This window comes from Atractosteus spatula, chromosome 18 (genome assembly GCF_055471065.1).
Source record: "Atractosteus spatula isolate fAtrSpa1 chromosome 18, fAtrSpa1.hap1, whole genome shotgun sequence".
Taxonomy (NCBI): Eukaryota; Metazoa; Chordata; class Actinopteri; order Semionotiformes; family Lepisosteidae; genus Atractosteus; species Atractosteus spatula.
Window position 1 is genome coordinate 18,735,070 of NC_142723.1, and position 15,559 is coordinate 18,750,628.

Here is a 15,559-nt window from a genome sequence, read left to right on the forward strand (position 1 = left end):
GAATTTAAATGAATAAGCAACTGAAAGTGACTGGCACACATTAATATTGCAGATTTTTGTAAACTGTATTTATGTTAGTCCTTATGGGAATAGGGTAGTTGGAATAATTGTTTTATTTATTGTTTTTAAATTTAGAATAAAGGATTTACTTGTCCTCGATCCTCAGGGGTGGAGTCATCTAATCGCAGTGCTCAGAATTGCTCAGTCCGGTTCTGATGCTTGGTCAAGGCTCCTCTGTTTCGATATCATCGGTCATCTTGCAGCTTTCAGTTCCATTCTTCGGTGCGTGCTTGACTCTTAGACTGCGGTTCAGGTGTGCTTGTTCGCTGTACACACAAAGAGCCTGCCATCAGGTTGCCTTTGTTGTTACTTGATGTCCATACTGTCTGAATACTGTTGATTTTTTCTGCCTGCCACAGCAAAGGTGCTGACCTCACTTTTAAATCTTGAAAGTTCACGATTGCTGAAGTAAGTTTCACAGATGTATTGTACAAGAACTATCTCGTTTTCAGGTATGCATCGCAAGTCACTCTGGATAAGGGAGTGTTCTAAGCAAATACAGTATTACAAATACCACTAAATAATGACTATGATGATGATATTAATTTTCAACTCAAATACGTCCTCAAATATTTCTTTCAGATATGCCCAGATTATGGACCTGTTTTGAAAGTGAAATGCAAATTCTCTGTTTTCTTCTGATTGGTTTGCACTCAGGACACTTATGGGGCCCTATGGAGTGGATCGAGCTGTTCATGCCTTGGACTTCACCGACTGTGAAAATGGATTAGGTGAGTGATTGTAACTGTGGTCTTAAGGATAAAGTTCTACATAACCAGTTTTGTAATGTTTTTAATGTTGATATTGCTCGTATGAACCCATTTTGGACAGTCTGTTTTGACAGTTTGGACTGTTTGTTGTCTGTTTTGACTTGTAAAGAATTTCTGATTCAGACATTTCAGGTGGGTGTCTGCGTCAGCAACCTTTACTTGTTCCTAATTCAGACGACGACAGTTATAATCCAACAGTACTCTTTGTAATGACAAATGAGAACAGACAAGCTGAGCAATTTAGCTGGCACTGGGAGAAAAATAATAGATTATCTCTCATGGAAGAGGAGGTGGGTGTAAAGGGTGAGGAAGGGCTGTGGTAAATGTCAGCCGGAGTTCACAGTGTTGGACACAAGGATGTACAGAAGCAGTGTGCGAGCAAGAGGTAAACTTCACATTCAGAGACACTACTGTATCGCCAGACACGAGCTTTAATGATACTGTAAGCGACTCAACTGCAGGGTTCTGCTGTGCAGGTGAAAGCAAAAGCACTTTGAGTCTTCATCATACTGTAGAAGATCCAGAACCCTGAGACAGGTGCAGATCTGCTCAGATACGTCAGCTTCCCAGGCTGCAGTTTGAGTCTGAGAAACCGCTACATGTTTTTGCCCCGCAGTTTGAATGTCATGGTGCTCGGAAAAACATGCCAGGAGTTAAGATGTGTCATCTAAGCTGTGAAAGATAAGTTAGGGATCAAAGGCCCCTGATGATCCTAGGAAAAGTAGCCAGTAATCCCAGTGCTGTGACCTTGTCAGCACAAGAAGCTCTGATGATTCCCCGACCTGCTCCTGGATAATCACAGCGTGTTTTAGTTTTTCTCCAGTTGTTTGCAATTACAGGCTAATTGATCTCTGTTTTCTGGTTGGAATATGTAATCAATTTGCTTTCAGCTCTTGAAAAGGTTGAAAGGGATTGGAGTTGCTGTCAACCCTGTAGTAATTTCTAAATTTCAGACCTGCTCTCATTCAGGTGTACTGTGGGAAATATGACTAACCGCACCTTTGGAAAAGGAAAAACTGCTCATTGTGGGTGTGTCATGTGCTGTCATTCAGCATAAAATTAAAAAAGACAGAAATAAGGAAGGAAGCCTTAATAAGCAATTTACTGAGAGATTTTATTAAGTTCTATATGCTGAAGTTGTGTAAACCATATGTTTGATGTTATGTGTTTGTAAACTGAGGACTTGAGTGCATAAACAGACAAACAATGTTTGCCTGTTTTAGGGCAACAATGTGTTGCTCTAAATGAGCAAGCTGATCAGCTAAAGTCAATTAGCACCAGTGATTACCAGCTCAGTTAGACCGGCAAGCAGCAGAGACTCATGGATCTCCATGACCCAGGGTGGCAGTCACTACCCTGGGGGTGACACTATTTATCCTTCAAGACACAAGTGGAATAAAGAGCAGAGACCACGAAGCTAGAAATTGAGAAAACAACCTTCTTTGGAAGTGTCACTAAAGTCTCAGATGAATCAGAGCAAACTGACTCATGGCTTAAACACGTAATTGCTTCAAGGACCAAGGCAGTTGCTGACTAACAGCATTGATAGGTCTGATCAGTGTAGCAGACCTGGCTGCAGACCTATTTAAAATATTTTAAAAGTGTGAGAATAGGGAGATTGTGTGCAGTGTGGACATACTGTAATGGAAGCTGTGAGTAGAATTACAGTACAGTGAAAAAAGTATACCCCCTTAAGATATAATAATCTAACATATTGACCTATTTTCCCTTGACTAGTCCTCACCAAGTCCTAATAGTAGATAAAACTTACCTCATTTGACAAAAACACACAAAAGTTCTACTCAGTGAGCATTCAATATCTTTCTGTGAAAAAGCAAGTGCACCTCTTGATTCAGTAACTTGTCGCACCGGATTTAGCACCAGTAACTTGATTTAAACATTTCCTGTAAGAGCTTGTCCGTCTCTATCCCCTGGGAGACATTATGGCCTTGAAAGGATATGCAAACACATGGTAATTTGTACAGCCTACAATTTAAAAAAGAAGTGAATGTGCCAGATGACTTGTGTTCGCTTGAAATCACTGGGCTGAATATAGTGTTTTGTTCTCGTGTGATCAAATGAATGGGGCAGCATGGTGGTGCAGAAGTGAGCGTTACTGGGGTGCTGTCTGGGTGGAGTCTGCATGTTCTCCCCATATTCGCGTGGGTTTCCTCTGGGTGCTCCAGTTTCCTCAGGACACATGCTTGCTGGTAGGCTAGCCGACTTCTGGAAAATGGGCCCTGGCGTGAGTGTGTGTGTGTCTGTATCGGTGTGCCCGGCGATGGATGGGATGTGTATCCCACTTGGAGCTGCTGGATATGCTCCGGCTCTCCTGTGACCCTGAACTGGATGAAGAGCTTAGAAGATGGATGAGTCAAACGTTACCCCAAATTAAAGCTATATACTTATCATGCATATTAATCTCATGATCACCAATACAAATGTTATAACTATAAGTACATTTGAGATTTGAGTTTTTATGCAATTTTTTATTTTATTTGAGTTTTATTTGAGTTTTTGTCCAATTTTTTTTTTCTATTTTGTATAATAGCAGGGCGGGTAGCAAGTGATACACATCTATAATGATATTAAAGGTGAGGGACATTTGACTTCACTAAACATCAACATTAATGTAAAAATAAAGCAATAATGCCACACATTAATAATGGTAGTAATAAATTAACATGTGGGGAAAAAAGTATATGGTTTTGTATAGTTAAAATCTGTGCTGCTTAGATAATTGGCTTTCTGCATGAGGTTTTTGTTTTAGAAATGCTAAGGGGGATATTTTTTATTTGCACAGGAATTAAAGTTATTGGAGGAGTGAAGGAATTAACTGGAGAAGAATATGGTGTTTATGTGAAAAGGATCTTACCTGGTGGACTTGCTTCAAGTGATGGTAAGCAGTGCTCATCAGTGTACTGGACTGTAGATGTCATATTTGCTCACCTTTCTGTGCAGGGTGTTTCCTTTGTGTGGCCTCCCTTCATCATTCCTGGACACGGTGGTTTCTCCTTACTGAACTCCAGGATGTTAAGCTTCTTGAAATAGTTGTAATGGCTAAGATGAGCAGTTTGCCCTTTTATTATGATGCTTTCCGTGTTCTATTCTATTTTTTCAACTTTTACAGTTTTCTGAAACAGCGCATAATCACCATTAAATCTGTGATCTGAGTTTAATGAACCTACATCGCAACTACACATAAGTTGTTTCCAAGTTTTACCTCTGACGGCACTGTACTTGCAATCAATTGTGAAGATTGTTTGCATGCCTCAAAGGCACACTGAGCCTGCTGCTCATTTTATGTCATCATTTCCTTTACCATTTAGTGTTGCATTACTTAGCTATTGATTCCTGAAGAGCTTTGCCAATGTGGAGTGCAACACAGACAAAAATAAATCTTCTGGAGTTCGACATTGGTTATTATATGGTCCTTCAAACTAACTTTCAAAGAGCTTGCAGCAAATGCATCAACTGATATTTCTAGACAGTCCCTTCTAATAGAGCATGTTTTAATTAAATTGCTTGGGACAATAAATTTGGCTTTATTTAATGAAGGAAGATGAGCAATACTCATCACATAATTGTAAATCAAGGCATCTGAAAGTCAAATGTGCTTTATCTCAGATTAAGGCTTTAAACCATTTATCACTGAGAAATCCAGACAGAAACAGGGTGAGAAGTCACCACATTATCTTTCATAAAATTAACATAGTGACTAAATTGACAGCAGTTCTAAAGAGCAATTATTGTGAGCATTTATAAACCTATTAAGTCTGTGTTTGGTTTCCGGAAGAGTTTGAGAACCTGCCTATATTTTTGACTGAAGTTTGTTCCATTACAAATTCCTCTTACAGCAGTGAATACCCTCTCATGCTCTGATAAATCTGAATCATCTTCGCACTCAGCTTTTATACTGCTGACTTGCAGGATTTGTTGACTCTCTATCATTTATTTCTGCTAATGTCTGAAATTTTTTACTAATAGCTTTTATGGATGTTTTCTGTAGTGAGCGGATTTGTGTTTTTGTGGCTACAGAGAGTATACAGTATCTTGCCAGGGCTGCTCAAAGACATGTACAGTCTGAAAGTCTAAACTCAAATGAGGACATGACTCATTTAGAAATGGCATTATGACACTTATCCCTAAAAAAGAATATCTCAATTTATTTTCACATTAAAGCAAATTATTAAAAATAATGGAAAAGTGTTGATTACACAGTATCTAGAAAATTAACACATACATATTAGAAAAAGACAAATCCAATTTCCCTGTCAGATGTTGAAGAGAAGATGGAATTTTTTAATGTACAGTCGCAAATTACAGTCTCTGGTATATTTAATACAAGGTAAAACCATTTCTAAATGAATCATTGTCCCCATTTGAGTTTAGACTTGCTTTCAGATTGTACATGTCTGTGAGCAGCCTTGGCAAGACCTGCTCTGTGTAGCCGCACAAAAGCAGAACCATTCACCACAGAAAAAGGTCCAAGAAGGAAATGCATGAGCTCCAAGAAAGAGTAGGCTGATTGTGATGTTCCTTCTCCGTTTCTCTGTCTTCCTGTCCTCTTCGTCTTGTCTCTCCCTTGCTTCTGTGTTCATGCTGTGCTCTAAGCTGATGAATGTTCCTGCTTTATCCATCTTCTAACCCTTCTTCCAGTTCAGGGTCTCACAGGAGCCGGAGCCTGTCCCGACCCACAGCGGGCTCAAGGCAGGATACACCCTGGACACAGAGCCAGACACACCAAACACAGACACACACACTCACACCAGGGCCGGTTTTCCCACAAGCCAACTAACCTACCAGTCTTTGGACTGTGGGAGGGACATGGAGCACCCAGAGGAAACCCAGGCCAACATGGGGAGAACATGCACGCAGACAGGAGGCAGCAAAGCTAACTACACTGTCATAAAATATCAATAAACAGGCATTTTTTATTATGGCTCTAATGATTTACCATGAATTTAATTAGCCTTGGTGTATCATCAGAAACAGCCTTCGATCGGTGCGTGTGTGTAATCATCATCACGTGCCTGCAGCCAGACAAACACTTTGAATAAGATCTTGAGCAGTGCGACCCGGGTGCGAATAGAAAGTGTTGTTAGACTTTTCCATCCCCCTGGGTCATAACAATACATATGGCTCAAAACTCAAGACTGCAATTGTCGTTTTTTATCCCAGATCAGCAAAACCTGAACACTGGAAATTATAAGTGGATTGATTTTTTTTTGTTTTAAATTTAAGTGTTGTAAATATCTTCAGATTCCGGAGATGTGGGGAAAAATCCATTCATGTTTCATCACTTTTGCTGAATGTGACTTAAATCATTTTGCTGATTGGTACAAGCAAAATTTATGAGACACACTGTAGGCATGTAACCAGTTCACTGCATGCAATTGGTTTCACTGAAATAAATAATCCAAGGATTTTATATTGGATCCACGATTCATCCATCAATAATACTAATATTAACTAGTAATATAATAGACATTTTCATCCTAAACTCCTTACTCACCATCGTATGTATCATCCTGTTACTGCTCCAGAGCCATCTTCAGCAGGAGCTGTTTCACATCCAAAGGATTGTCCTTCACCTTCCTTGTGTAATTACAATGTAGCAGCCTTTTGCTATGCCGATCATCCCTTGAGTGTTACAGTTTTGGTCTTGAAAAAAAGTGACATTGGCTCCTAATTGTAAAAATATTTTCTTAAGATATAATGTTAATTGGAATCCAGCAGGGCGTGGTCTTTCAGGCCTGACAATGAGGAACATTATACACGCTACAGTATGTGAGAGTATAAGAACAGGGGAAAGGCTCTAATATCTTCTTCATCCAAGGATCTCATGAGTAGTTTGATCCAGACCCCCACCACCCTTCGTCTCCTGTGTCCAGTCCTACGTGATTGCAGAATTTTACATATCTGTTTACCTAAGATAGAGAAAGAATATTTATTTGTATTTATAATGATAACTCTACATATCTCTTCAGCTCTTTCTGTTTTCTTGTGTAACTGTAACCGGGCTAGCTAAAAAGAGAAAGTTGTTAAATCAAGAAAAACCTGCACTGTGACCTCTTTTAACATGACAAATTGTTTTTTGTCCGTGTGTATAACACTTGAAAAGGTTGATAACCCCACCCTTATCAATGATAATCATAACACTAGTGCCTCGCACTGAAAAATGTGCATTTTGACGAGAACAAATTATTTTCAAATGCTGTGTTAAGTTATCCCAGGATTATTTTTATGTCACAAAATTCTTTGATTTACACATAATTTTAATGCGAGTGGGATAGTCATATGGTGGTTAGCACTGCTTTCTATAAAAGTATTGGATCCTGGGATTGATTCCAGACTGGAATGCCTGCTTTGGAACATTTGCGTGTTCGTGGAGGTTTTTGTCTGGTGCTCCAGTTTTCTCACAACTTCCAAAGCCAGTCTGACTAAGTGGATTGGCTTCTCTAAACTGGTCTTGTGATGGACTGGCAGCCCATTCCCACTGTGTGCCCTGTTATTCTTGGACAGATTACAGAGCTGTAATACACAAATACACCACTTTGTGAGGGTGGATGGGAAAGTTTAATGTTCCATTAATCTGCAATTCATTTGAGGAGTTAGAGGAAAATTGCATCTAAAATTCTGCTTGTATTCTTCTTGTTCCTAGAAGCTTCTAAAAATTCTAAGTAATGTTTACTTGCAAATCATTGATATACTGTAATAATGACCTGTTCTAAAATGTACGTAGCTGTTTTTTTGCATTATGTTATCTCTTTTCCTAATTAAATACTTCAGGACATCTTCAGCCTGGAGACCAAATCTTGGAAGTGAATGGGGAGAGTTTAATTGGAGTGACAAGCGAAAAGTAAGTTTAGACCACTTTCAGATCCTGTAAACTATGGATTGAAGAAAAGCCTTTAAGACGTTTCACTTCTCACAGTGTTGACAAGTAAATTACATTTATAATAAATTAATTTACTTTGAATTTCCTTTTTGAATGAATAATTCTCATTGTAGTTGAACCCAGAACTGAACAATATATGTTTTTCTATTTGTCAGTTGTTTTTACTTGAACTGTACTGTACCTCCCCACGGTACAGATCTATATATCAGCATTGTTATCTAAAATATACAATAGATCCACTTAGATCATAATGCAGAATGATATTTAATTAAGGCTTCACTGTAAATTGTGATCCCTTTCAGTGTCAGAGCAAAAAAGCTTTGTTCATTCCTGTTTTATAGGGCGGTGGACATCCTCAGAGCTGCATCAGCTACCAATCACATGCGCCTTCATATTGCCAGGGATGAAGAAGCGAGGTGAGCAGCTATCGCTCATATAGCTCATATGTGCCTCTTCTTATGAGGGACAGGTCTGGAGTACGAGCTGCGTGAGGAAATGGGCTGTATGATGTTTCCGCACAGGAAAACAAGAAAAAGGCTTAGAGAGGAGAGGTACGGTATTCTGCTGGCTTTTAAACAGCTTACCAGCAAAAAATAAAGGTTTTGGCACTCTCTAAACTTCTCTATTCATAATGCTCTTCTGAAAATGACTTCAATGTTTACTGGATCCTTAAAGAAAGGTGTTGTCATTTTTTTGCTGGAGATGGACTGGTCAGCGAAATGTGCTCTTAACCAGAAAGTCAGTGTCACCTGTGAGACCCCATGTGCTGGGTAAGAGACACTAAACAGGGAAGCTGAAAACAGCAGTGGTAGTGAGCTGGGAATACAGGCAGGAAGTGGTGCAAGCAAACACAATGAGGATTGTGGTCAGACACAAGATTGGTTCAAAGCCAGAGAGACAGCGAAATCACAAAGTTCATAGTAGGGGAATCACACAGGTCCAAAGCACAAATGGACAAATCCAGAGAAGTGATCAGGGTGAAACAGGGATTAAATATTCAATATGAAGCAACACACAAAAGAACTCTGGAACAGAGCTAGGAACAAAGCTGAGGTTGAAGCAAACTCTATACCAAGCCCCAAGTATGATCCAAGCAGACCTTAAATACCCTGAAACACCCGAGGTGGGCATGATTGCACATTGCTGCCAGGTGGTTCAGGTTTCCTGTAGAATGAGCCTGATGAACCAGGAGCAATTCAGTCTTGCTTCTTGGAACAGAAAAAAAACAGACTTTTGTATTTACTAAAGTTATGTGGCTGAGTAATCTCATTTTGTGAAATACCTCCCTGGTGTGAACATGCTTAGATTGTATGTTTTGTGGATCTTCTTTAAGCACTACCCAGGGTAGTTCAGTCTCAACCAGAGAGCAGAGGCCAATGGGGGATAACCCACAACATAAAAAAATCAACTTGAATCTCAGCTACATTCTATTAGAGTCATTTTGTGGAAGCATTCAGATTCTGGATCAGCAGATTTAATTCATTTAAGGCAGGATGTACCTGACAGCCTACGCAGGTACCTTGGGTCAGAAGTGTAATACGTTCTGGCTGAATGGATACACTAGAAGTAACCGGCTGTGTGCAGGGAATTTCCTCTCTATTTTTAAACAGCACTATTGGCATGGCTTGTAGCAGGAACTGCCTGTGTGGGGAAATGCATGTTCTTCTGACCTATATATTACAGTCAAAGAGTATATAGATGCATGCAGTTTTCAAAATACCCAGATTCAATAGAATTTATTATTTTTGTGTTTTCACTCTTGGTATAAGAGGAATCCAAGGTCTAAATACGTGCCCATTACATTTAACACACTCCCATAACCTGTCCCTTATTTTAATGTAATATCCACATTAAAATAAGGGACACATTTTTCAGTTTTAAAGATGAGGCAGAGGAAGTATAATATTTTTTTAGACATTTTCAAAGCAATTACTAAATCCAATGCCCTGGATTTCCAAACCGATTTTTATAGCTATTGTGAGGAGTGATACCTTCTGACATGCAGTAAATTATTTGTTCATTATGAGACTGAAAACTGATTCCTACCTTGAAGTAAATCTGCAAAAAAATGGATTTTTGTTGGTGTACTTAGTCACTGAATTTATTCCATCCATTCAGATGTGATGGATGTAATACATTTTTAAAACAGTTCATTCAAAATCACAGAGATTAAAGGGGTACAAGCTAAGACCTTTTAAAACAGACTTCCAAGCTCTCTTGATTACCCTGCGTTTCAGCACTCGATTAGTTCTGGACCCCCTCACCCCACCCAGCCCAATTAAACAAACCAGCATGTACAGAGGGCTCATTGGCAAAAAAGGATGTAATTACTAATGGCTTTAATACTGCATTTAAAAGTGCCAGATAATCTTCTAAAAATGTCCTTTTCCATATTTAGAATAAATGAAGGGTAAGCCACCGTTGATGTGATTAAATTATGTTTATGTTTTAACCTGGGAAGCACTATATGTAAAATCCTTATTTTTAAGACTTGCTTATTAAATGGTATCAGATAATTAAAGTAAAATTGATTTCAAAATAGACCCTGCAAAATAAGCTAAGAGGATAAATTTCCACTTATCAGTAGCTGAGGCATTTGTTTTACATTTCAGTTTTTCAAAGGGGTGTTAGTGACTGCTTACAAACTTGGTTGTTTTGCTTTTTGCCATTTGAAACTTTGAAAAATCAAATTTGTGTAATTGAAGTCCAAGACCTCATATTTTACATTGTTTTTAACACATTGGGTCCCCAAGGCAGCTGAGGGTGATTGCACTTCCTGAGCCTGGCAGTCAATGACAGTACCAGTGGCTCTGCGGCAGGTTGAGCACATGTTAAGCACATGAGTACTGTCCTGGTCAGAGTGAGCTCTCTCATCTGCTCCTATTGGGTCCTCATTCTCACGTCTGGACTCTTTCCCTGACAGTCATCCTGCAGGGTGTCTGGCTCAGCCAAGGGCTAAGATCTCTCAGGAGATTATATCAAGTTTGCAGTTCTTTGTGTTTGCTATTCCGTTTCGCGTAAAGGTTTGGTGTCCAAAATTAGAATGGTCTTGTAAAGCTTGGCTACTTCATGGTTGCTATTACAAAAGGCAGCCATGGATAAGAACTACATTTAAGAAACCTGAATATCAAATGGTCGTAGATTCATAAGGCCTCATTTTATCCTCAAGAGGTTAGCATGGTTAAAAGGAATTCTGGAAAACCCGGACTGAGTTATTTTACTTTAAATTAAAAACAATACTGTATGCACTAATTTTTCTGACAGCTGATTGTGTTACAGCATTGAACATGGGAACTTCTGCAGTTTTATTCTGGAGATATTTATTTGACTGTCGTAATGATTTTCAGCAATATCTGGCCATGAAAAAGCGTGTTACAAACCCAATTATCTGATTGTTCTGTGCTGCAGTTCCATGTGTCTATGGTTACCAAATGTACGGAAGTTCCCATCATACGCAGTTATAAATAGGCTCAGTGAGTCCAACAGATTCAACATCCTAAATATGGTGGAGATTTATATGGTGTTTGACATCTCTTGCCCTTTTTTTCCATCTCATTCTACTGAAGCCACGACCTTGTAAGAATGATCAGCTCAGTTCCCTCTTTATCTCTGGAGAGGGTATGAAATAATACCACTCAAGAGCCGGACTACTTTTAAGAAGTAATGGGCTTTGTTGCCTGTTGCAGATCAAGAGATTTATACCTGTGTTTTTCATTATACATGAGAATCTAAGACTCAAACTGGGAAAAAAGGTTGCTCTGTTTTTTTGTTTCTCATTTAAAAGGAGAGAATTTGCTGAACTGCTAGAAAAGTACGGCTCCAATAGCAACACCGGTTCGGCCCGAAGTTCCCCAATTCAGCATGGTAGGTGCTCCTTCAGTCCTGAGCTATATACTGTATATATATTGTATTTTACTACTGGAACAGTTTTAATCTCAGTCATTTTTTATTTGGTATAGTGCTCTTTGCAGCAAGTCAACACAAAATACTTCTTACACCCATTATTTGTAAAGCATGTGATAATTTAGCATCTGGGTTGGTGGTCATATATATTTGGGCAGGTACCAAAATAATGAATAATGAAATGATCACATACTCAATAAAATAAGATAAGAACAGAACAGAAATAATTATGGAAACAATCAGTAAAAATATGGATAGACATTAGGTTTGGAGGAGAGATGAACAAAACCTCCTGGAGAAAACAAGTTTAAAGGTGGCCAAGGCCTAATAATTTGCCTCTCCTCCAGGCAACAGGAGAGCTTGGTGAGTTTTGGGCAGTGTATCTCAGATCAGTGCTTTTCAGGACTTCGATGCCAAAGCTGGAAGCAGATGTAGTGTCAGGGGTGAAAGGAAACAGTTCAGAGCATCCTTGGAGGTTCTAGGTCCACTCTTTCAGGGAAGGTTTGGAAAGATGAATATCCATTGTGGTGTCATGTCTCACTTCAGCTTGGACAGGGCAGTTCTGAGAAGATAAAGTGGACTTGTTAGTGCTGGATTAAGCTGTGCAGCAAAAACCCACAGGTAGAGAGCTTACGACCTGCAGTATGGTTGTGCACTGTAAGTGTGTGCAGTACAGGCTAGGACATGTCACAAAAACCTGTACACAAAAAATATTTACTGAAGTATTCAACTGTGAACACATCTTTTTGAGATCTATGCCATTTGCTTTTAAGGAGACTTTCATATTATATTGATAATTATATAGCTTTTCTATAGGGCACAAACATTGACATACTTATTGTAAGTACTATATTTTAGTACTGCAATAAACTATTTTTTTCTGTTAAAGTATACATATTTTCTTTCATTAATTTTCCATTATTAGGGTGGTTACGTTTTTTTTTCCTCATTAGAAAGATTGAGCTAGTAGCATATTTTAATTTTCTAAAGAATCTTTCTTAAGAATTTACAACATACTGTTGCAGTGATTCACACATTGAAAGGACATTATTTTGGCTTGTAGAACATGTGTTTCCTTAATCAGATGAAATCATGTTCCACTCAGCAGCTGTATTGCCAAAACTGGCCAGTATTTATGTCAAATACTATTAATATATGTACAAATTACACTCAAAACTTTTATCTTTATTTCACACTTGTCATACAATGTTTTACTCTTCAAAATATGATAGTATGGAAAAATAAATTCTACAGTTTGGAAAGTAGAACTTTAACTTGGTCAAATTAAAGCTAATTATACTGTCCTCTAGTGGTGTATCTGAGATTAAGTTTGATAACTGGAATAATGCTGCCAAGTTCTAGTTACTGCTGTGTGGCATTTTCATCAAAAATAGGTAAAAGGTAATGTAACAGATTTAAATGTCTATTTCATGATTCTCTGTGATGATTTTTCCATAATTGTATTCTGTAGAGACTTAAAAACTCCCTTTATTGGCCCAGTATATTCAACAATCTATAGTTCTAGTCCTGAGAAATTTGAGCTGGAACTTAAATGCCATTTAAGCAATAAGTTCACCATAGACTTCAAAGACATTCAACTGTTTCACCTCTGCATGTGTACTGCTGTATGATACCACAGAAATGGTATCCAGATTATCCTTTTAATTTTTTTTTCACATTGACCACCATCATACCTGTTTAGAATCTGCGAAATGCTGGGCTTACCTAACTTACAGCAAGCATGTGTTCTGACTCCCGATTCCTCTTCCTGTGAAGCAGGCAGATACTTGGACAGCACGTCTTCGGGGTCCTCATCCCGGTCGCAGAGCCCGCTCCTCCTGAGCCCCGCCGGCTCCCAGAGCGGGCCGCTGCTGCGCTCCCTCAGGTACAGCAGCGCCCTTCGCACTCGGGTTCGACTGAGGGGCTCCAGGCCCGGCTGCCCTTCACTGATGTGACGATACCTTCTTGTTTGATAGTTTATGCAGGAAGCAGAATGTTATTATCTATGAGAATTTGAAACAGATCAAATTTTAATACAGATGATTAATAAATAATCTGTTCTGTGTCAGTATCCCCTTCAAACTCTGTCATGCAACCAACCAAAGTTATTTGCACATATTTGTCCCCACACTCTGGACATGACCTATATCCATTTAAACATTGATTAAGGATATCTTTCGTTTTTTAGTTACCACTAAAGTTCTGATAATCATACTTTGAATAAATAAGTGGCAGTAAGGTGTAAGAAGACTATCCTATTAAGAAATTCCAGCCTGGCAATAACATTATCTACTATGTCCCTGAGGATTAGTGGGAGTGCTGTTACACACATGTAGGTTCAGTATTGGTGCAATGCTCTGTCATCCACATGCTTAGAAAATTTGCGACAAATTTGTTTCACCAAGCATAAAAAAGCTGCAGTATTTATTGAAACTGGGACAGCAATGTAGAGCTGCAGCAGTCGACTAGTAATACTAAATACCACAAGCTCAATTGCACAGTAACGGAATGTACACTTCCTGATAGTTAATACAACAAACAACACATTTTGTATTTGGTGAAATAGAAATGATGACAATGACATATTTATTTGCTTATGTGCTAGGCTAGATTGTCAGTATTTTTTTTTAATTGGCTCCTAAAACTGCAAACAATACATTGTATTTTTCTTGTGCATAATGAAAAATATACAATATACAATATAATTGAAAACATATAAAATATGAATAAAGATATCTTATAGTTTCTCAAAGAAGGCGAATGGCTTTGTCTTTAATACTTTGCAGACATACAGTATGTATCATATTGTAATGAAGAGGAATGTGTTGTGTTGCAGTCACCCTGGTGAAGGAGTTATTCAGCTGATCTCAGTGTCGAGATCCTCAGGCCTGGGCATCACCATCGGCGGAGGCTCAAACAGACCTGATGGGCCTGCTGTCTTCATACAGGAAATCCTGTCGGGGGGAGATTGCCATAAGGTAAGACACGCTGCGGAGCCACTCTGGATCCCTCTTGCTTCGTACAGCTGTCTCTGAGTAATGCAGCGCTTTCAGAGAGCTGTGTCTGTATCTCAAAGCCAACTTTAAAAGCCCAGGGTTCCGTAGTTTAGAGCTGCAGAATATTCTTCTGCGCCGTATTTGTTCTTTCCACATATCCCTGTACTGTGTGTGATTTATCTTGATTCATTTCTGTGAAATTCAGATTAATCGAAAGGGTCATTCTGTCTAGCGTAAGGATCTGGTGTTATGGACCCTGTCTATAATGAAGAAATGGACTCAAAGACACACACAGCTGGTGCAGTCCTAGTTTTGAGTCTTTTGGAGATTATAAAATGACGGCCTACAGAATCTTACTATTTTCTGTAAAACTCATTCATCACATCGCATGGCACGGCTGGCATCACAGGAACAAACAACACAACCAAAAAACCTCAGGTCATGTGCAATTCTGTTTTCAAAACATCTTTTTTTGCTTTTAAGATGAGCTCTGAGTAATGACTGTAAAGTGACATCACCTAGATGAGAGTTAGAGTAAAACATTGATAATAATATGTAAGACACTTCATGTGCTATATGTATTTGTCATTAATGGTCTACACTCCAGTAGCAGTTTTTATGGAAGCGCATTGCTGCCATCAAGGAAAAAAATTCAGGTGGTACAGGTATCTCTTACTTTCAAGAAAATGATCTCGTTATGATGTGATAGCACACTTCCTCTCCACTAAGTTTTGGAAAACTTTGCAATGATATTTAAGGCTCATGTTAACTTTTAGGGCCTTCGTAGCAGTTTGTGTTAGTCACACTCACATTGCAGGGCCGCCAGCTGATGTACGCAGGTGTTGGAATTTACCATCACATTACAGAAATTGAAGCTTTGGCTAACTTCAGAAATCCTTGCATCCTGAAAAAGTTATTGCTACTCTGTG

The 15,559-nt window shown here is 38.9% G+C and overlaps 1 protein-coding gene across 1 annotated transcript in view; it reads left to right on the forward strand.

Moving 5' to 3' along the window:
• LOC148818757 (syntaxin-binding protein 4) overlaps positions 1 to 15,559 on the forward strand; it is a 43,964-nt gene that overhangs the window by 12,512 nt on the left and 15,893 nt on the right. Inside the window, exons 2-8 of the mRNA XM_088936693.1 lie at positions 718 to 791; positions 3,634 to 3,729; positions 7,623 to 7,692; positions 8,073 to 8,147; positions 11,516 to 11,595; positions 13,411 to 13,519; positions 14,471 to 14,612. Of these exons, the coding sequence (XP_088792819.1) occupies positions 718 to 791; positions 3,634 to 3,729; positions 7,623 to 7,692; positions 8,073 to 8,147; positions 11,516 to 11,595; positions 13,411 to 13,519; positions 14,471 to 14,612 (646 nt within the window). The remainder of the gene's footprint in view (positions 1 to 717; positions 792 to 3,633; positions 3,730 to 7,622; positions 7,693 to 8,072; positions 8,148 to 11,515; positions 11,596 to 13,410; positions 13,520 to 14,470; positions 14,613 to 15,559) is intronic.